General features: G+C 32.0%; 3 protein-coding genes across 3 annotated transcripts; 1 reads left to right on the forward strand and 2 right to left on the reverse strand.

The window, feature by feature from the left end:
- The first annotated feature begins 3,042 nt into the window (after nucleotides 1-3,042).
- On the forward strand, nucleotides 3,043-4,687 carry LOC114392098. Its single transcript, XM_028353134.1, has 3 exons — nucleotides 3,043-3,466; nucleotides 3,593-3,726; nucleotides 4,260-4,687. Exons 1-3 carry the CDS (start codon nucleotides 3,172-3,174, stop codon nucleotides 4,377-4,379), a joined length of 549 nt encoding a protein of 182 aa, XP_028208935.1. The 5' UTR covers nucleotides 3,043-3,171; the 3' UTR covers nucleotides 4,380-4,687.
- A 2,722-nt stretch (nucleotides 4,688-7,409) lies between these two features.
- LOC114392939 (LIM domain-containing protein WLIM1-like) lies at nucleotides 7,410-11,727 on the reverse strand. Its single transcript, XM_028354203.1, has 5 exons — nucleotides 11,345-11,727; nucleotides 9,811-9,907; nucleotides 9,671-9,711; nucleotides 9,433-9,522; nucleotides 7,410-7,848 (listed from the first exon to the last, which is right to left on the reverse strand). The coding sequence occupies exons 1-5, from the start codon at nucleotides 11,480-11,482 to the stop codon at nucleotides 7,585-7,587; spliced, it is 630 nt and encodes a 209-aa protein (XP_028210004.1). The 5' UTR covers nucleotides 11,483-11,727; the 3' UTR covers nucleotides 7,410-7,584.
- Nucleotides 11,728-16,359: 4,632 nt separating this feature from the next.
- Nucleotides 16,360-21,402, reverse strand: LOC114393067 (calmodulin-binding protein 60 A-like). The gene is made up of 7 exons (XM_028354329.1): nucleotides 20,811-21,402; nucleotides 20,366-20,444; nucleotides 19,265-19,317; nucleotides 18,619-19,106; nucleotides 17,964-18,124; nucleotides 17,352-17,555; nucleotides 16,360-17,258 (listed from the first exon to the last, which is right to left on the reverse strand). The coding sequence occupies exons 1-7, from the start codon at nucleotides 20,972-20,974 to the stop codon at nucleotides 16,677-16,679; spliced, it is 1,731 nt and encodes a 576-aa protein (XP_028210130.1). The 5' UTR covers nucleotides 20,975-21,402; the 3' UTR covers nucleotides 16,360-16,676.
- Between the last annotated feature and the right edge of the window lie 2,421 nt (nucleotides 21,403-23,823).

Genomic DNA, 23,823 nt, shown 5'->3' on the forward strand with positions numbered 1-23,823 from the left:
TCTGAAATAACATTTAAAATGAATTTTTATTAATAAATTTATATAAAAAATTATTCTAATAATATATCAAAATTAAACTCTTAAAATATTTAAAATGGTATTTATGATTTTCGACTTGCATTATATTTTAGAAACTCATACATGTGAAACATATTGTTTTTGTAAAAGTTGTACATATTAAATACCAGCTTACTTTCACGGCCTCTTTGATAGTTATGAAAAGAAAGATATGATAACAAGATAAGAACACAATAAGCTTTAGTTTTATACATTGTTTGATGCACGCAAATAACATTATTATATTATCTTATATGGTATTTTATACGAATCAAATAGTGATAACTACTAGTGGTAGTAATCATGATTGTCAAACTCTAGAGTCAATTCGTAGACTCTTACGAGTTTAAGAGTTCATTTCAGTCCCGCGAGTTGACTCGGAAGTAAACTCGTTTTTGAGCAGATGAACTCGGAGTAGACTCGTGTAAACTCGTAAGAGTCTATGAGTTAACTCTAGAGTTTGACAACCATGATAAGTGTTCAAAATTAAAGCATTTAAATAATTAAAAAGGCACAAATGTCTTCAAAGAAGCATGTCCAATCCTCTAATAGGATCATCTCCATGAATATCATCACTTTCATCACCATCTCCATCATCATCAATGTCTTCCTCAGATTGTGCATCATCATTAGGTTTCACGAAAATTAAATTATCTAGATCAAAAACTTAAAATAGATATCAAATATGCTATATTAGAAATAGTTAAAACTTAAAATAATACACAAGCAAATTTTAAATCTAAGAAAGTTCAGAAATTAGACCTTTTCTTGGTGTTATTAAAGTTGTATTTTATCTTCTCTTTTGTATTTTCCATCTCCTCATATATGAAAAGTCTAATTCTGTTGAATTTTAGTAACAAAATTGATCCAACTCCAACATTGTAGGGTCACTTGTTGTATTTTGTAATAGACTAATATGAAGTATGAACTATGAACTATAAGTTTATTGTCATTTGTTTGCAAATTGGTGTATTTTGAATATATTTACTTATTATCCATATTTTTTTTTACGAAGTAGACTCTTACGAGTCGACTCGTAAAAGCTCTCACGAGTCTGTGTAGACTCTCGATATTGATAACCTTGGTGGCAACAATAACAATGGTGTCGTGGTGGTTGCAACGACAATGATGATCGATGATGGAGACAATGATGGTTGTGATGCTATAAGTGTTGGTGATAATGGTGGTGACAATGAGAACAATGGTGATGGTGATGGTAACATACAATGAGAATGTTGTGAGTGGTGGTTGTTACAATGACAGTGACAATGATGATGACGATGACAATAATCAATAATAGCGACAATGATGATGCCAATAATAATAGAGACAGTTATGATCACACCCACAAGGATGACATCAATAATGATTACTTTGATGACAATGATGATGATGATGAGAAGGAGGAAAAGAGATAGAGATAATAACTATTCTATTCAATTATTTTAATCCTCCTCCCTCATGATAAGAAATTATGACTTGTATTGCACCAACATAATAACATAAGCAAATCATACACCAAATAATTAATCACAACATGATAAGAGAGTTATTTTAACATATCCTGACTACCCATGAGACCCTTATTGGATAAACAAAATTAAAGTTTATTTCAATTTTATAAAATTAAAAAGGCATTACACTACTTCCATTTTTTTATTATAAAAAAAGGTCAGTTGTGTTCGATAAAAACTTAAAAATAATAGATAAATAAAATGAGCACCAATGAAGTGTATAAAGCAAAAAAAATAAAAAAATACAATACATAGCAATGAAAAGAGAGAGAACCACATCTGCAATACTATCACCTTCGTATTTCTTTAGTTTGTTTAGGAATGTTTAATGGGAGTAAAATTTTGTTATACTTGGACTAAAATGTCCTTAATTATTTAATACGTACATATTACTTTTATTTTTTATGTTTACAACTTACACAACTAATAGTGAATATTAAATAAGGATATATTTTAAAAGATATTAATTAAACTTTAAAATTCTAAGACAATAATTATTTAAAAAAAATAAAGTTTAAAGTAACTAAAAAAAATGGGATGGTGAAAGTAAGTAATATGAAAAAAAAGATAATTAAAAAAATGAGGTGGGAGCCAAAGAGGGAATGAGAGACAAAGTAAGATGTATGAATATATTCTTATAGTTATGGTAAAGAAAATTGTGTAGCTGCATACCTAAGAAGATGTATGCCATTTGTGTACAAAACATTTTTTTTTGTTTTTTTGCATGACTGCATGTAGCATTGCTGTTAATTTAGTGGCCACTATTTTTTTATTTTTTTGGAGTGTAATGACCACTGTCCTTGCGTCAATGTCGGAGTTCTGAAATCTAAAATGTCGAATATAAAACCTTATATACCCTATAAACTAAGGTATATAACCTAGGGACTAGAGAGAGATATAGGTCTTGGGTAAGTAGTTGGTGACACCCATGGGAAGAAAGAATTATCTTATGAACAGTGACATTTCATTTTACCCTAAGAAGGTAGACCACGAGAATGTAACGGCTTAGAGGTGCAGATCACATCACCTAGGCTGCCAAAGTCCCCCTTCTACTTTGTCTTGTTTCCTCACCCCTCCAATCCTAACCTCCCACGTCTATCCATGTTGGATAACACCTTTCACCACTTCTCTTTCATCTTTCCTGTCTTGGTCCAATTTCCCGCACCCCATTTTGGGTTCCATTTTATCCTTTTTGCAAAATGTATCTTTCTACTGCCCCTTTTTTAATCTCCACATTATCATTTCTATAAAGTTCGGATTTTTTTAAATTACATGAATTTATTGGAGATAATTTTATTCGAGTGAGATAAAATTATTATAAAAATCTAAATTTTTACTTTTTAAGTATTTAACACAAATACATGTAACTCAAGATTACTACTACACACTAGTTAATCCAGTAGGTTGGTTAAATTTCGGAACTCTAACTCTAAGCTTAAAAAGCCTTGCCATTTATAAGCCTCTTTGTATATCAGTTTGTTTGCCCCTTGAAAACTTGTGGCTGCTATAAGTATTGTAGTGAGGGACTTCAACACTCCCTTTTTCTTTTCTACTCGTTATCCTCATCTTGTTGTGCGTGTGTGTTAGAGAGAGTTAGAGAATGGGAAATTGCCAAGCCGTTGACACTGCAACTCTAGTGATTCAGCAACCCAATGGGAAAGTAGAAAGGTTGTATTGGCCTGTAAGTGCTAGTGAAGTGATGAAGACCAACCCTGATCACTATGTTGCTCTTCTTATCTCCACCACATTGTGCTCATCCAAGGACAATGAAAATCGCTCAAATAAGAGTGACAACACCAACACCACCAACCCTGTTCGCCTTACCCGCATCAAGCTTCTCAAGCCAACAGATACCCTTGTGCTTGGCCAAGTTTATAGACTAATCTCAGCTCAAGGTTAGTTGCAACTTTCAGCTTCAGTTTAACCCTTTGTTTTTTTAGCTCTTTTATGTTGTTCTTTGCCCTTAAAATGTTTTATGCTTTGTTTCAAATTTGAACCTTTATGTGCTGGTTTTTTTTCAGAGGTTATGAAGGGTCTTTGGGCAAAGAAACAAGCAAAGATGAAGAGAAACTTGTCAGATTCAGCACAAAAGCCAAATCTGATGAAGGAAAGGACAGACAAATCAGCAAGGGGGTCTGAACCGGAGGACAACCAGGTAAATCTCAATAAAAGTTTGGTTTTTACTGTTTCTACTTCCCTAGTTGTTTATGATTGTCAAAGTCTTCAAGAACAGGAACAGCTTGAGTAGAGTGGTGCCTGATGTAGTATTTCTGCTTATTGTCAACCAATTTTTCGTCAAGCAATATCTTTTTCATGAACAGTAAATAATTGTTGGAGTATTTCTTAGAAGGCTTGGTTTTGCAAATTGATTTAGATGTATTTCTAGTTCTAGTCACTAATCAAGGCTTTACATAGTTTTGTTTGGGAACTTGATGCTTCATAATTTTCATTTTCTTGATCCGTTTACTCTCTAATGGCTTAGACTTGTATATAATTAAGAAAATTTACATGAACCAAGGAAATATTAGATTTTCAAAGTTTAGTTGCAAGGAATTAGATTAGTGGATTTTATTCAGGAAAAGAAAGAGATCGAGAGAGAGTTAATTAGTTTTGTTTAAAGCTAATAATATTGTATTAATTTGGCGCTTTCACCTATGTGATTCTAATTTTTTTAATTTTGATTTTCAGGAAACCAAAGCTGAAAGACACGGGTCAAGGACAACATCAACTAATAATGCTTCTAGTGCCACAGCTAAGTCAAGAACATGGCAACCCTCTTTAAAAAGCATCTCAGAGGCAGCCAGCTGATCTGTGTTTTCAATCCTTCCCACATGTGATGTGAGGGACAGAGGAGCATTGAGAGACACTCAAACCACCAAATACAAATTAATCCCCGCTCCATGATTGCTTAGATCTGTGGAAATTAAAATTGAATTAAATATATAGTACATTCAGGAAAGCCAGAAAAAAAACTGAGAGATGATAAAATTCCCTTCGGTTGAACAACTGGGTTCATGCATAATAATTGTGTATAGTAAAGGTTGACATATTGAACATCAATTAATGTATTCAGATATTACTTTCTAGTGAAATCAGTCTTCATCATCATAAGTTCAGTTATTGTTATGTTTTTTTTTTATTTAAAAAAAGCATATGGCTCATAATACATTGACATCAGACAGATAATTACCAAAGATAAAAATATAGAGGTAGTGAACAAACTGAAAAAAGTTATATATTTGTGAGAACTGTCGCACAAAGGCTTAAACAAATCATGGTTGCAAAAGACACTTGTAGCTTTACACTTCAAGGCTTAAGGGTAACTGCCAGAACATTAACCTGAAAAAAATGAAATAAGTTTGCACCAGATTCTTTTTTTTTTGTTACACAATTAAGGGTAATGTTAAAGTGCTAATAATTTGGTTATCTTTTCCCCAGATCCACGACCTGTTATACATATAAAAGAAAAAACTTAAATGAGGCAATAAAGAACGCCATATCATTTGCACAAAACTTTGTCCATGTATCATTTTATTCTACAAACTTTCTGATCTATTTACTGCACCAAAGGCAGTATCAGAGTGGATGACATATTCCATATTATTACGAGTGCAATTTGTAGGTGGTGAAATCTATACAAAAATTAATACAATTTCTATACAAGAATTTGCGCTTATGTGTAGACAGATAGTGTAAACAAAATTCTTTAAGAATATTGATGTACAGTTATTGTTACTATTATTTTCAGTTGAAGCTTAACCAAAACTCTCATAGTATTCATCAAACCAAAAAAATACATAACGCAAATAAAAAAATACATTATTGAACAGTATCATTGGTGTATCAAGAAATAGTTCAGATGGGGCAAGAGCTTGGTTGTCTCCAACCACTTGTGCATTTTTATAATTATAAGAATAAACCTTAATCAGTGTGAAGAAGAAAACTAGTATAGTAAGATAAACAATGTGTGGAGTCCAAATGAAAAGTAAAAGGGGTGACGAGAAGGAAGGATGTGAGACAACACAAGGTTTACTTTAAAACACTTGCAATCAATGTGCCTGTGCATAGTTCATCACTTAAGAAGGAGAAGAATTTTTATTTTTTTTTCCCGTGGCCCATTGCATTATTCGTACCAATACTTTATCTCTGTCTAATGCTAGTAATAAAGCAAAAGACACACTTTATTTTGCTTTGTCTTTTTTTAATTGTTTTCTTTCCCTGGCTTAAAGATATTGCATCAACTCAGATTAAAAAAAAACAAGAAAGAAAAAACTATAGAATAGGACAATTGCAACCAGCTCACCACTCGTGCACTTCCTACGCATGAAATTTAGTTTGCACTGCACGAGGGGTCTCAAGATTCCATCATAGACTACATAGAATTCCTTCCACACGGCCCACCAATATTTGGCTTCTTTAACTTTTCTTCCCCAAAGTGCTTTCTTTTAGTGTTTAAAAAATCCATAACATCAGCTACACTATGCAATATGCATTCTTTCTTGCTTGCTTGCTTTTTGTTTGTCTTTTTTTTTTCTTCACTTTATTTTCTCTCTGTATGATGAACAATCATGGAGGATACGCATAGATATTCGAGCAAAACGTGCCTTTTCTCTTTCCAGATTGCAGCTCTATGTGTTTGGGCCTTTAGTTTGTATTATCTCTTTCAGAACAGTTTCACAAGAATACTAGCTAGAGATGCATGTATGTGATATACACACACCCTGAAAAAGAGGAAGTGGATGTCTATTTTGTCTTTTTTTATTATTATTATTATTTTAAAATTATAGGTTCCAAATATTAGAAAGTCTCACATTATTTGTTTCAATTATCTATTAAACAATTTCACTTAAAGTCAATTGATTTTAAGTTGAAATTTAATATGACATTGGAGTTTATGATTCATCTTGATTATTTGTCTATTTTGAAACACTCATATGTTTTAGCATATATTTCTGATTTATATATCTATTGGATAATTTCATTTAGTATTAAGTAGTTTTAAGGGAAATCTAACGCCAAAAATATGATAATCTTTTGTTGGAAGCAAATTCAAACAAACATTGCTTGGACTGAAAGTGTACATACACAGAAAGAGACCAATCATAATTGGACAGCAGATACAAACAGCTAGTAAACAAATTAAGAAACCGCCTTCAAATTTTGACTGATAATGTATGATTTTTTAGATTTTTCTTTTCTCCTAGTGACATGTACCCGTTAGCAAAACGTTTAGGTAATGAAGTTAACTTGCATGCCATTCATTGTTAAATCCTTTTCCCAGGCTGCACCAAATAATCAAATAAATGAGAAAAGTGTTTATAATCTTTGTCTTGGGAACAAATCCCTCATACGCAGGGCAACTAGAGTGGTTGCGGATTACTCGGCCAAAAACACGTTTACAACTCACGTACACTCAAAACTATATTAGTTATGCGTACAAATCTTGTAAATCTTAAAATGAAAACCTGGACATTTGCCGAGGACTAAATTTGATTCTAGAAATGAAAAACAAGATTTATGAAGATTATTCAAAGCGGAATAAAGAATCAGAGCAGAATAAATAACCAGGAAGTCTTGCTCATTTGATTTAACAATATAGGTGAATTGTTATAAAAACTCTTGTATCTCAGTTTGATTATTACAGATAAAAAAAAAGTAAAATAAAGATGTGTTAATATACATGTTTTTTTTTTCACTTTGAAAGACAATCCTCTATAGAAACTATTAGACACTAAATGGAACATCTTTGTCAATAGAAAATCGAATATTAGTTTGCCATATTATGAGGCACTAATCCTCCTATTAGATCCAACTCTCGTTAATATATGCACCAATATATAATTTATTAGAATAAATACCAAAATACATATTAATTACTTCTCAATTCCAAATAACCAAAAAAAAAAATCCAAAAAAATTAAAGATCACGATACAAGCTTGCCTCACAAATATTGCAACATACATAACAAAACAACTAGAATTTGGTAATGTACGTAACAGTGGCACTTGATGCTTAACTAGATTCCTCAGCTGGAGTTGTATCGGTATTGCCATTACTCGGATCCGGATGTTGTGTTGTGTTCTCAGTGATGACGACTTGGACACTGTCATGCTTGTCTAATTGACTGAAGTTGCCCTTCTGCTTGAAGAGCTGAGTATGGTGGTGTCTACAATAAAGACGATGTTCATGGGCAACATAATTTGATGGGCTTATTACACAACCTCCATGAGTGCACCTGAAACAAGACTTGTGGTAGGATTTGCCATCAACAGCCACCTGAGAAAAAGAACCGTTCCATCAGTCAAATAGAAGCAGTTGGATCCCAACAAGACAACAACATAATATATCTGATCTAGCATATTTAATGGTCTTAGCAGATCTTTTAAGTGTTTACACCAGTTTTTTCACTTTGTTGTTTGTTGTCACTCTTTTATTTGAATTGGCATATGTACAACTGTTCTGTTTTCATTTATAGCTGATTCGTTTTCACTAGTTGTTTTTACTTTATTTTGCTTTTGTGATTTTGTTTAGCTTTTCCTTTACAAAACCATATAAATAAGAAATAAGTAAAGAGTGTGATATTTTTGTATTTGTTCATACATTATTCGTCGTGAATGTTCTATTTGGAGTTTGACAAGTTTTATATTGGTTGTGGAGAACCTAACGCAATTCTCCCCTTCTTTACCGGAGCCTATCACTAATGACGAGATCATAAGCAAAGTTAGCGAAAAACTGAAAATTAAGAAGAAAAAAACACTGAAATTTGCAGTGCAAGTTTTCTGGACCTATTGGACAATTTCTGCTAGTGTGTGCTGTGTTATTTTTGCTGTTATTTCTGGTTCTTCAATTCTTTTATTCACCCCTTTTACAAATACTGTTAAACACTTATGCTAACTTGGTATTAGACTTCAGAAAATAGGAGGAGGCCAATGGCAAATTTGACTCGAATTTTGACTTTCAGCTGAGGTTCCTATGGTTCCATGCCATCGTTTACTCCATAGGCTCTATGTTTCATGGTTTTGTATTTATGATTCTAGTTCTACTTCTATGTTTAATAATATTAAGCTAATAATCTTGCATATTCACGTGTTAATTAAAGGTCTAAAATTTTAGTGAAAATTATAAATTTAGTCGTCTATTTATTTCAAAATTTGATTTTGTTTTTCCTATAACTTAATTCACGAATTTAGTCCCTTAATTTTTTATAATCCCGTTGTTTCATTTCTCAATTTCGAAATTGAAAGATGACGATTAATTACTTACCTTGACCGTCACGTGTCGCATTTTTATTGGACATTGATCAACATGTGTCGCAATTTTATTGGATGTTAATTTTGTGCACGTAATTAATGTCAATCTCCAATAAAATCATGACACGTGACAGTTAAAGTCCAATAAAAACGTGATATGTGACAGTCAAAGATAAATAATTAACAATCAATGTCTAATTTCGGGATTGTGAACTGAAATAATGGGATTGTAAAAAGTTGGAGACTAAATTCGTGAATTAAATTATAAAAAAACCAAAATCAAATTATGAGACAAATAGTAGAACCAAATTTATAATTTTACCAAAATTTTAACAAAGAGTACATGGAGCCTTGGTCTAATCTAAATAGTATCTTTCAAAGTGAATTTGCTTTTAACGTAAGCGCTAAGAATGTATATGCTATTAATTTAATTTAAGTGTATCATGATATTAATCCATTAAAATTTAAGGTAGACAGATTCTTAATTGTTTGCGATAAAAAAATAAAATCTTAATTGTTCGTTTTAAAGACACTTATTCTAGAAAAGCATTTTTTTAATGAGAATATTCAAAGATTACAAAACACACTATCTATCACAATAATTATATACCTTTTCAATTGGGTACACTGTTTTCTTGCAACCAACACACTTTTCCTGTGTTCCAGAGAATAATCTTGAAACCTTGTTGTTGCTTTGGACCTGTAGAATTCCCAAGAGACAATATAAAATGAATTAAATTAAAAAGGCAAGTAGCAAAACTAAACCTCCATTTCCAAACACTAAATATGAATCCTAATTAAGGAGAAAAAGAAATACATTTTTTTGTATTAAGAATGTGTAAAAACACCTGATCAGCAGATCTTTCAACCCTAGCACTTCTTGGAATACCTACAAGCATAAATACAAGTTACTGGTAATTTTATTGTCAGAAACAAAATAAAAAGTATTTATGGTACTTAAGAAACAAACTATATAGCAGTAATTCACCTTCAAAACTTTTGTCCAAGCTGCCGGTCATCTTAAACAGTTGATCAAAATGGGGCTTACAGTATAGGACACCCTCAAAGGAACAATAATTACTCAGCTGCATTGATGCACGAGGAAAAGAGGATTAAGAATTTCTGCACAACATATTGTACTATTTAAAAATTCTGCGAGTAGAAACTATCTCCTCTGTCACAAATTATTTGTCTTTTAATATAATATGTACATTTAAAAAACTATTGATTACTTTGATATAATATATTTTATTAAAATTCCCTTAATATAAAACATTATATTATAGTTGTGAATTAATTAATATTTAGGAGCAAAATAATCAATGAGAAAAATACTGTTGAAAAAATAATTACTAATATTTTTTATTTTCTAAAATAATAAACATTTTAAGAAAAATCAAAATTCCCAAACAAATAACGAAGTAGAAAGTTGTCACATGATCGATCCCAAACTTTCATCTATAGAGCAAGTCAGTGGTTCATGTGATTGGCTTACAGTTACAAATTCAAAGTTGAGAAGGAGAAAAACTACTAAAATTTAATGAGTCAACTGGACACCCATCTAAATTAATAAAAGTAATGTGCATCCCAAGCTATTAGATAAATGGTATGCTTCCAGATCCAGATCCAAATATGAATTCTTAAATTACTATAAGTATAATAAAAATATATATGAATAACGCATCTGAGAGTAGTTTTCTTGAAGTTATATGCATACCATATTACCATTTACTGCCCATACTGCTATTTATGAAAGTTAGGCAAAGTTGACAAAAAAAAAAAAGGGAAAATGCATCCGGAATGGTAGTCAAAGAAAAAATAAATAGTTTTGAAAACAACCTCACAGAGTAATCGTATTTCCACCTCTCAACGACGTCATTTTGTTAAAATTTCTTCAAAATATTTTGAGAAAATTAAGTTTTTCCTTCATGGTCATGCCTAAAGAGGGAAATGCATGATCATATGCGACAAGAGATTGTGCTCTTAAAAAAATTGGAAATGACATCTGGAGAAGAGTGTTAAGCACTCTTTGAAAGGAACTACAGATAAGAGCTAAGTAATTGATCTGAACTTATGTCAACAAGAATATCCTTTATCCTACATTTATGCTATGGATTCGTCTTAGCCTCTTCCCTAGTCAGGGCCACATTCTCCATTTATTGACACTGGATCTTCCTTCCTTTCTAACATCCAATAGATATCATATCATCATTTCTGGTCTATCTTAGTCCTTAATTCTATGACTACATTGCTCCTTTTTCCTATCTGACTCAAGTCACTTTGTATGATTATTACTAGAAACAGAACAAATATTCTAGCAGGCATTATTTAACAAAGTGTCCTCATAAGGGTCACCATGCTCAGAAGCATAAACTAAAATCTTCATCAATCCAAAAGAAGAAAAGAAAAGAACCAAGTGACTAATCTAAAGAGTGATGAAAGCTCATATGAAGCATTGATCCAAGCAAAGAAAACTCAATTTAAAAGCATGATCCTACTCCTTTGTTTTTGTTTGGTCTCACCTTGAGGGTACCCTTACAGTGGTGACATCTGAAGCAAGATTTGTGGTACACCTTGTTGTCAGCAGTGAGTTGTTCCACCCAATACACTTTCTTTTCACATGCTGTGCACTTCTGGGTAGTGCCTGCAAATGATGCCATCTCAAATGAAGATTGAAAATCCCACTTGGAGAATTGAATAGAGGTTGAAGACTTTCTTTCTTCCTTGTATTTTTTTTCTCTCCAAAATTCTGTGATGGGGAAATTTGCAAATTGGGTCACGATCACGTTCAATTGTTCATTGGTCTATATTTAAGACTTGAACAAAAGACAAATAATAACAATGTTAGCTGTATGTATTCATAATGGCCGGTTTGATTATTTGATTTGGGGCTAGCTGATGACGGCTTTGGGCCACCCATGGCACTGCCAGAGCCTATGCTGAAATGACCATTCTACCATCAACCAAGACAGATATATATGTCTGTACCGTGTACATTTTTTTTCTTTGCACCAAGGATATATTTCACAGTTGAAGACTAATTCTTTTTAAAATTAATTTTGACTGTTCTAATAAGGTATTTTTCATACATATAATAGAGAATCAAATATTTGTCAACATTCTTAAAAAAATCTTACTATCTACCAACTATATTGAATCTTGTCGGTATATGTACTATGTATATGTCTTTGTCAAGCAATGTTATGTTATTCAGGTGGATTGACATTTTTATCTGGTGGCAGAGAATGTGGCTTTCATTCTAGTTTCTGCATAGATTTAGACTAACTAAATTGGGTGATGAAAATTACCTCTATATATATATATATATATATACATAACTGTAAATTAAACACTGAAAACATGAGTGAATTATTTCAAATGACATTTGTCTTCCTGTTGTGTATACATAAAAGTAAAATAATAAAATAGTGACTTAAGAAGGGTATTTATCAAAATTTCTGTTTACCAATGATCACGTTTAAAAAACCAATTTGTAAAAAACTTGATTGGCCGAAAGATCTGACTTTTTTTTATTAAGTCAAAAAAGTTGGGTGCATGAACAACTCAAGAATTCAAAGTAAATGACCCTGGCACATCATTTTATTTGAGAGTAATGTAATCAAATACTGGGGGCACCCTCTCTCCCTTTTGTCACGTTTGGCGTTTATACAAAATTCTTTTTGAGCATTTATTTTTATTTTCTTAAAAAAAAAATTATTACCCACTGTTGCTGCACGAATAGGTGCCTAAATCTTTTAAAAAGTCACTAAATAAACACTTTTAAACTGTTGAAAAAAAAATACTTTTTAAATACCGTAGAATTGTTTTTCTAGCATATAAAGGTCAAATGTAAGAAACATAGGTGCCTAAAATACAAATATTCTTACTTAGGTGTATTTGAATAAATTTGAAAAACTGTTTTTATGACTAAAAGGAGCATTAATTAATGTGATTGTCAAATCTTTCAATGTATGAATTAATTTGTTTTGAAGTTAAAAAAATAAAATAAAAATATAGTTTTAAAGAGGTTCTTTTTAGCAAAGAAAATAATTGTATTTTAACTTTATTTGAGACTCTCGTACCATCATCATCTTGATAGACTTTATTTTGAAATCACACATGAACTTATTTGAGATTCTCGTACTATCATTACCATTTATTTATCTAGATAAAGGCTACTAGATAAAATCTATACATCTGCAAATAATCAACACCTTAAACTTCAACGAATATTTCAAAAGTGGAATTGAGATAAACATCCTAAAATTGAAGGTTCCAAATGTTTAAATATATTATATGATATGATACATAAACATGATAGATAATCATATACAATATAAAGAACGCACCGTAAGAATTATTGCAAGCATATATTATTGTACTTGTTCAAACTTCTTGTGATTTTAATGAATAATGATGTTGACAATTCATGCAAACTGTACTAACTACAAAGCCAGATTGGTTGAACTGAGCAGCTAAAAGTATTTTGCATGCTACTACTATAATATAAACAAATGCTACTACTTTAGCAGATAATACATTTATTGATGTACCAAGTCTATTCTATCATTCTATGATACCATGACTTTAATTTGAAACGTGACAACCACACAATAAAATGCACGTGGTGGCATCTGCTACTGTATAGGCGCCATTAGGAACACTTGGACAGATGGGAGAATCATTTTTATTATTATTTAAAAGTACATATTTTTGGTGATATTTAAATTATTGTTATTTAATTGAAAAATTATAATATTTTAAATAAAAATAATTATATATTTAATTTCTTTTTAATTCTTTATGCTAAATTCAAACAAAATAAAAAAAAATCGTAATGATATTTAACTGTTAAATATGAGTTTTTATGATATTTTTCATAACTTGTGATGAACTCTGAAAATCATAATTATTAGGAGAATAATTTATTTAATTAAAAAATTTGTGTTTGATTTCTGGTGACAATCACGAACCGCAAATAGACTTAATTTTTTATCTAATGATTAAAAAACACACATGATCTTTTCCATGTAAAAAAAATAAAATAAAACTAGTGATGAGGTGCAATTTAGAATTCGGGAGTCCTCTGAACTTGAACCTCCTGTCTAATGGGATAGGATATGTGTTTCTTTATATTAGTATTAGCAGGAGTATTTTTTTAGCTCTATTTATGAATTTCATTTGAATGCACTAATATAACGATTTTTTTTGTGCTGTCATGATACTTGTATATTTAATTAGTCAATCTTAGGATATTCTTCATTTGAAGCATTGTGAAATTTGGTTTGGTCTGATTGATTGAATTCGTTCAACCAAGATTTGATGGTCTAATCATATTGATTTCACTATTAAATCAGTCAGTCATGCAATTGACTTGAGATGACCTGATTAAATTCGGTCGATTAGGTACCGGATCCCGATTGAACTGGTCCGATCCGATTGATTTTATAAAAAAAAAATTAAACAAATAGATTATCTCTACGACATCGTTTAATGTTTCATTATTATTAATTGTTATTTTGGATTTTGGAGTATGAATAAATTTTTGTTACTCAAATAATATTAATTATATACTTATATATAATAGATACATATATAATTTTAAATTTTTAATATATACTAGATAAAATCAGACCAATTATTGACTCACCGGTTGAACCACTAACCCACTACTTCGATCGGATAAATGATTAGGCCGGATTTCACAACTATGAATTGAAGGGATAGCTAGACCATTGAGAATTTTACATTTCATTTCTTTTTCTAATATAAATTGAGGATTGGATAAATAATTAATCATTATCCATAATAAATTTATTAAATTTTATAATAATTATTTTTAAAATTATACTTATCAATATCATTTTTTATAAATTAACACTGTAAAAATTCTTATACTTTACAGTATATGAAAAGAAAACTCTTATTTTATTGTATAAAAGGACATCATATTATTGATTTGGAAAGCCATAGAAATAAAAGTTTAAAAACTGGTATTGTTAGTTCAGAACTCCATTCAATATCTTCATTTCATTTTTACTTTGCTATGAGCAAATCCTATAGGGTCCAGGGGGTGTATCTAAAATATGTAACCCAAGATCCTAGTTATGAGCTAAATGAGTCAACTAATCAGCCACGGCATTTGCTTCTCTATACACAATTAAACATGATATACTTTTTTGAACAGTTAAATACAAAATTCTAGAATCAAGTTTTGTCCAAATGTTTGAGTGGATAATCATACTTAAGAGCTTAATTAGATTTAATCAATATATCACCGCCCATATTATTATGAAAGAGCCACGTAAACATGCTCACTGTTCCATTCTGAACAATCCCAGGCTTTAACTGAGATACTAAAGATCTTTGCCAGCACCAGGTAACGATTCCAATCAACATGAATCAAACTCACAAACATTTAGACAAAGCTTGATTCTAGAATTTTGTATTAACTGTTCAAAAATTATTGTCAACTCCTCTATCTCTTCACTGAAGCCCCTCAAATTTGATGGTAAAGCCAGAATTTTTAATTTTTTTTTAAGGCCAAAAGAAGTTTACTAAGAACACAAGTGGTCCGCAATAAAGCACAAGGTGTGCCTTATCCCACACCATCCAAATTTACAAATTAAACACGCTGCATAAAACAAACCACTGGGTTTAATATCCATGATGATAGTGAATATAAAAACACTTTCCTTCCGAACCTAAGCCATTAACATTTACCACACTGATAAAAGCCTCCGAAATCGCTTTGCATAGCTCATGTGTTTATCTTTTTCCAAGGCTTTGTCCAAGTAAAATCAAAATAAACTTTTTTATCCCTCAAACAAAGAGATTGGTAAATAAACCAAATCAAATTTCACTTTATTAAACAAACTCATTTTACTGCATGTTTGGATCTTTATCTAAAATCAATTGATCCACATCTGGATATAGTAGCTTCTGCGTTTTTGTTATTTGATCCAACTATTAGACTATTAGATTAAAATAAAATTAAGACAAAATTGTAAATTTAGTCCCCCTATTTGTTTCAGAATTCGATTTTGGTCCTCTTATAATTTAATTCACAAATTTAGTTTCCAATTTTTTGCAACCATTATTTTAGTTCACAATCCCAAAATTAGACGTTGACTGTTACTTGTCAACGTTGACCGTCACATGTCGTGCTTTTATTGGACATTGATCGTCACGCGTGGCACGTTTATTGGACACCAATTTCGTGCACCTAATTAACGTCACCCTCTAATAAAATCACCGACACGTGATCAATGTTCAATAAAAGCACAACACGTGACAATCAAGGTAAGCAATTAACCGTCAAACGTCTAATTTCAGGGTTAGGGACTGAAATAACGGGATTGCAAAAAGCTGGGAGACTAAATTCGTAAAATAATTATAGGGGGGCCAAAATCGAATTCTGAGACAAATAGGAGGACCAAATTTATAATTTTACCTAAAATTAAAGGCTGTGTGTACATTTACTGTCGTATGAATTGAACATCCAAATATCTAATCAAATTTTAACCTTGAAGCAGCATTCTCAGGGGGAAAAACTGATTTTATTGGACAAAACATGCTTACAAAAATATGATCAATAAAGGTCGCTGGATCTTGAAATTACCAAGCATCAGCCATCAACCAGAAATCCTCTCCTGACTGTAAAATACAAGTATTTACAACCTAATAACAAAAGGATAGGGAAATTCTATGACATCTAGCCAGCTATAAGAACAAATGCATAGATGTATTTACAACTAAGAGAAATCATAACTTTTCTCTATGAGGGGGACAAAATATTTTTTTTTGCTGCATTCATGAGCACAATGTACAATAGTAACTGAACCTTCATGTTCTTCACAACCTTACCTGTATTTGGTTTCCTCGTTTCCTAACCATGAACCATTTTAGGACATTGCATACCTTTCTCCATCTCCTTTGTGCACCACCATTGGCTGTGGGACGTGCCAACATGAAGCTATCAATAGCACTCTGTAGATCTGCTTGAACATGCGATTGAAGATCAGTATCAAAAAACTGCAGATGGTCTTCATCACTAAAAGCATGAGCCATTGAATCAGTGTCACAGATCAAAGAGTTGGAAACTTGGACTGGAAAACTGAGGGTCTGATCATATCTAAGGCCCATGCTGTCAAAATTAGGCAAGCAATAGTCATCCAAGCTACTAGTTCCACCAACAGAATAAATGGATGACATGATATCTGGGGAAGAGGCATTTGCTGGCGGGTAATTGAATCCTCCAGTCTTTTGGGGAGCCAAAATCTTGTTGGCACTTGATCCCTCAGTCTTGGGAGAGCTTGGGGAGTAAAGTACATTAGTTAAGTGTGAAGACCCATCCATGAGAGAGTCTTCATCTTCGAAAGTTGCGTATTTCTCCCCTTGTCTTAATGCAGCAGTAACTGCGTTTTGAGCATCAGCCTGATGGTGGAAAATCATATTGCTAATTATCAAAGAGAAATAAGAGAAGGAAGGAAAGAGTAAGGAAAGTAATAGGGGATGAGGGATAAATGCCTTTTCAGTTTCAGTCAGCTTATCTACTGTGACATAATCGCATTCAGAAAGCAGTCCTGTCACTTGTCCCACAGCATTGAAGACCACACCAGGTTCTTGAGAATTAGAAGGGAAGTACACGTGCCTCGTTGTATCAAGTACACAAGTTCGAGCATGCTCCACAGTTACTTCCCACATCTTTGCAGACATCCCAGTGCCCAGTATCTGCACATTTCCAAGCAATGAATTTATTCATTTGCCCAAGAGAAAGGTAGTGCTTAGCTATTTCTAGACATTATTAGAATGTTTATCATTCAGAACTTTGGTTAATTGCCGAAGTGATATAAGATTATACGAGGAAGAGAATAAGATCGAATATGTTTTATATAATGATTCTCCCATAGAGCCTAATCTCATGCCAATGACAAGAACAATATGGGATGTCCTCGTCAAGTTATAAATCCACTACCTAGGAGGTGTCTGACTTGATAATGTGCAAAGCTAATCTAAATGCCTAGACAGTTCACACAAACAGTGAACAACTAAACTGTCCCAATGAAATTTTTAGCTAAAATCCTTCAAATGATAATCTATCAGAACAATTTGCAAGTAAAAGAAACTCTAAATTATTACACTGCGCAGCTTTGCTGGATCCAGATTCAGAAGTGTGAGAAACTCTCTAACAGTAACGATCTTTTCCCGACTCAAGCGCTTGTGGAAAGCTCCATCCTTGCCTATTTTTTCCAATCTCCAAACTTCATCAGACAGACCAGGAGGATGGTGCTTCTTGTACACTGCAGCCAAAAATCAGACATTCAAACTAAGTTCAAATCCCTATCTTGTTTTGACAAGGGACTTGAAAAGCTCAAATATGTTCTATTATATAATTTTACTGTGATATAGGGACTCAGTTTTTTACACTTTCAATTCTTTTCAAAAAACAAAATACAGAATGCAAGCTAAATAGCTAATTTATTTACACCAAAAGAAAATCACACTGATATGAAATAAAAAATAAATAAATCAAGACTAGTAAACAGCATGTATGTATCCTGGTCTTTTGTTACTATATTCTCCACATAAAAAGATGTCAAGCAAACCCATCACATTCATGTAAATTGCATATATTTTGTGCTGTTCATCATTTTTTCTTATGTCATATCATAAACAACATTCAGCCATTTAGGGTTCAAATTAGTCTCAAAGTAAATTTTGATAGCATGTGGAAACATTCGATCTTGATACATTTAAGCAGATAAAGGTTATATATTTATATATAAATACTCACATTCTCCTCTGTGATCCCTGACAATGAATGATTCTGTCTTTGCTTCTCTTATTCTAACACCATCAAAGTTGTCCACAACTCTTGCCCCAAGCCTGAACCTACGGCTCCTTGTCCAGCTTGAATTATCTGTATATGAAATTTCACTCACCATACCAATCCCATCTTTAAGATATAAAATTACATCTCCTGTAAGAAGGGGCTTTTTTCCTTCCCTCTCTCTCACAATATTGCTCTTGAACTCTTCAGGCATCCAAGTTTCGCTTTCTTCTTCAAAATCACCCTCAAGGACTACAATTTCCACCTTAGCCGACGATTCAGGTCCTGTACTAACAACCTTCCCAGTTAGGGCATCAACTAAACCTATTCTTAAGTTGGAGCCATCCTCTCCTTCAATTCGAGCTCCAGTAAAGACAGGAAGACAAATGCTGTTTTCAAACTGCAGCTGCAAATTTCTTAATTCAGTAGTATGAAACTCCTTTCCACAGGTCCTGAAAACAAGTGAAAAGGATGCATCAGAAACAACTAGAGTCAAGCTAAACAATTTCAAATCATTCAGCTAAAGCTTGTTTTCCTAATCCATTCCCTTCACTCAATACCATGTCCAAGGCACTGGAATTTAAATAATCAGCAGGAGATTATTTCTTACTGTTTCATGCTGGTTAAATGCCTCTTTAAGGCAGCTTCAACTTCTTCCTTAACCTGTAAACAGGTCACATATGATTGGTATCTGATATTAACTATCAATAAAAGTGGAACTAACATTTACAGGACCAAAATCCAAATTTCAGTTCAAAAATCACATATCCACATTACTGGACTTACCACTAATAGCACAATATGAACACTACTTGATGTTGTTGGTTCATTTATCTCACAAATATCACAAAATAATAAGATGCAGGATTAAATTATGAAATGCATACCCTAAAACAACTAGTCTTTTGTTCATGTAACTCACCATATATATATATATATATATATGATGTCCATATACAGGAAGTAAATAATGGAAGCATAAAACTCATCTTTGGTAAGTCCTCCACAGGAACAAATTAAGGCATCAACTGTCCCAGTCAAAGCTCAAAAAGAAAGGTTGGCAACTTAGGAGATAAGTGTGCGAACACAAACTCAAGCATTTTCTTTCCCTTCATTTTTCCTTGTTTTTTCATTTTATTTATAGACAAGTCTAGGAAACTAGGCAAGTAGCTCACTTTTTTCAAATAAAATATTTCCAAACTTGTTCCAGTGCATCTAATAGTTGAAGCCCAATGATAGGTTTTTAAACAAGTCATGAAGTAGGTCTAAAGTATATCCTTTGTTTGAGTCTTCTGTGACACGACATGCTCAAATCCAATACAGAAGTAGTATATCTGACTGCATGAAAAAGAACTAACATGCAGATGTTTTATATGGACAAAGGATTAGTTATAAAGCCATCTGCAGTTGTCCGCAAGGTGGAACGGTACCTGGAGTTAGGCCAAAACAATAGACACCATAAAGTGGATGCAACACAAGCTATCTGCAGCCTGCAAAGCATGGCAGTAACTCTCGAGCAACACTCAAATTGTCTAACTAAACGAATTCAATTACTCTAAGATGCACAATCATGTCCACAAACCATCAACAAACCACAAGAGTAATAAACAGCATCATATCTCCATGAAACCGCATAAACAGAAAAGAAAACTGAATACCAGAAATATAAATGCAACTAATCCATTATGCTAAAGATAGGTGAAATTCATACCACTTTTCGAACCAAGGGCTCTAGAATTGGCTCCAGCAAATGCCCGAGTGATTGTAACTTCATCACGTCACGCACCACACTACATTCATCAGAATCGAAGTCAAATGTCAAAAAAACACTCCATAGTTCTGTTAATCAATTACACAACATAACAACATTTAGTGTGTGTGTGTGTGTTTTGCCATTTCCATTCACTACTGGGATGACTCCCATTTTTCTTAAGCAATTCATAGCAGCACACAAATTCATCCGAACCCCATTATCTACCATGGTATACATTTCAGCTAAAACAATCAACACGAGGTTCAATTTTGTGCTACATTTAAACAAACATGTAATTCACGCGTGCATGTTTGCACCAACAATAAAATTCATGGCAAACAAGTCACATTCGGTGGCAATTGAAGAAACCCCAATTGGGTGAATTTCGGAGTCTGACACGCACCTGGAGAAAGGAGGAGGCTTTCTACGCTTGTCGTCTGGAGTCTTCCCATCATCGGGGCGGCGCTTGAGCGACATGGCCGAAGAAGGAACAAAGAGACGAAGAAAGAAAGAGAGTAGTAATTCTACGACGCTGCGGTGTTGTTGGAAATAGAAATCGAGCAACATGCGGCGCGAGAGAGATAGAGAGCAGAAAGTAAGAATAAATAGTGGTGTCGAGAGAGGGAAGGGACAAGAAAGGGGCTCTCCGTAAGGTCCAAAAATGAAATGAATAAAGTGATGAGAGCGTTCTTCTTCCCTCCTTCTACTTTTTGCAGTACTTCCGTGTCATGTTTCTAACCATTGTCCGAGTTTGTTTGCGTCTGGGATGCTTCTCCGCCTTCGGCTTTTCTCGTCATCTACTACCACCTTTGGATTCGGATTTTTTCCCCCAACAGCGACAGCGCCACCATCACTGTGTTGTTGTGATGATTGGAGGAAACGACGACGCGGAACGAGACGAGCAGTTTGGTTAATTAAGTTAAAAGAGGGAGTGATTGAGAAGAAGAGCGAACAACAACAACATGATCTGAGGCTTAGGGTGGGAGAGTGAGTGGGGTCCATGCATAAGCGCGTTCTACGACTTGGTAAAACGGGGTCCACATAACATAACACAACGTATCCCCTTCAACGCGCTTCCCCGTTATCCATCTCTTAAGTTTGCGTTGTTGAATCTGGTTTTTCTGCTGTCTTTTTTCGAGCTTGTTTTTGTGTTATTTTTTAAAAATCACACAATTTTAAATTGAATTACAAAATTAACACAAACTAAGGACAAAGCTGAAACAATGGAGAAGAAGATAGGAGACAAGCCCATTTCATATTTTGCGTTAGGGTAGTAGGACCTGACGCTCCTTCAGACCTTACGATAACTAGCCTTCCACTAACAATCTCTTCTTTCATTTTTTTATTTTTTTTTTGCTATGGTTTACCATGAGAAATACCAAAGGGTTACTCATTTTGTGTAAATAGCTTTATATTGTTTTGTACAAATTACTAATCATACTAATACTAGTGTAATGGCATCAACCACTTCAAAATATGTAAAGTTATAAATATTATGCAACAATAAAAAGTTTTTGTACTGAATGTGTATGTACAAACATATTTTTTACTATGAGCAATCCAGCTTTCTCTTTCTCAAGGTGGTATAGTTCGGTTAATTAAACAAGATGGATAAGTTGATATAAATTTTCTAATATTTTTTATTCACACGTATAAAAAAAATTAATATTCAACACAATTATACACATACAAAACTTGAATTCAATTTCAGCATAACAACTTACTAGAAATTATAATAACTAATTTTTAGTCAATTATCAATATTCAAAGAATCAAAGTACAATATTTCTTTGCTAAACATTAAATAAAAGAATTTTAAAAAAATCCCTTATAATCTATTTAAAATACATAGAGAGAGAGATATGGATAGATTTATACATGTAAATATCCTAAATTAATATTATACTATATTAGAATTGTATTAGATTAGATATTAAATTTATATTCATATTTATTTTTATATTTAAAAATATTCATTGAATCCTGAAGACTATAATTTTTTGTGAGCAACAAATCCTCTTTATAACTTAAATTTAAAAATTACTTATTAAATCAAAACATGTTTATTATTAATTAAAATATGTTAATCAACTAAGAATTAGAGATGATAGAATGGATCAATCGATTCAGTCTGTCCCTCAGGTCAAACACAAAAAATAAACTGAAGTGGGCTGATCCAAATTCTATATGGATCTTATTTTTTATGTATCCGATTTAAATGTTCATTCGACTAATTCATATTGACTTAAGAAGTGATTATTTTTCAAAAGATATTTACAAATATATAATTTTATTTATATTAATTAATATCATTAACTATTGTGAGTCTATATGCTAAAATATATATCTACTAACATATATTTTTATTAATCAAAATATAATAGTTAAATACATTAAAAAGTTATAATAATATAACAATTATATATTATAAAATCAATACCGTGCAGGGCCTTATTTCAAATTCTACGTGTACACAATTAAAAATAGAAACAAACTTAATAAATCCATCTTAAAAAAAAATGCCTGCTAATGAAACACATTATTATGGCTGCTTGGTTGTTGAGTCAATCGTTGAAGTTGAAGAGCATAATATAATAAGAGTGCAATTTTATTCTTTGGAGCATGAAGCAGAAGTTTATACAAAGCAACATATAAATTAGTATGTTTTGGTAGTTGAGAAATTTTGATACAGCATGCTAGAATATTTAAGACATAAAAAATCTTTTGATGTCAAGTTAAAAATTTTAAATACTATATGCTCGAACTCTGTATATGCTTATTGCTTTGGAACTGGGTTGGGATAAAAGTATGTCTAGAGTTTAATGATCGAAAGTATGTCTAGAGTTTGGGTTGAAACTGATTCAGTTTCTACTATATTTCTTCCGTTTTTCTTTTTTAAGAAAAAAAATCAATGTAGGAGAATTAAATTCGTTAGTACATGGGTCTTAGCATTTAATTACTTGTCTGGCTCCAAACTAGTAAGTAATCTCATAGTTATAAAATTTCGTGGGTGGACATATATATAGCTAAAATATTATTTTGTCCATTGTGTTAGAATAAGTTAGGAGTTGAGAGGAAAAAAAAAAGACAATAAAATAGCGAGAAAAAAAGTATTGTGTGAATGTATGTGACAGAGCATGATGTAAGAGCAAAAACCAAAAATGAACTAATTTTTTCCTTACAAATCATGTACCAATAACTAAGATTAAATTTAATTAAATTAATATATGAATTTAATTAGATTATGTTGATAAAGTAAAGATTTTTCATATGATTATTTAATTATAAATTATCATGTATAATAAAATAATTAATTTTTATAATAATTATTTTAAAAATTATATTTAAAATAATTTTATAATTAATAATTTAAATTGTACAGTAGTAATATACTACGAAAATAATATATCTTTTTT

The sequence above is a fragment of the Glycine soja genome, chromosome 17 (genome assembly GCF_004193775.1).
Source record: "Glycine soja cultivar W05 chromosome 17, ASM419377v2, whole genome shotgun sequence".
NCBI lineage: Eukaryota > Viridiplantae > Streptophyta > Magnoliopsida > Fabales > Fabaceae > Glycine > Glycine soja.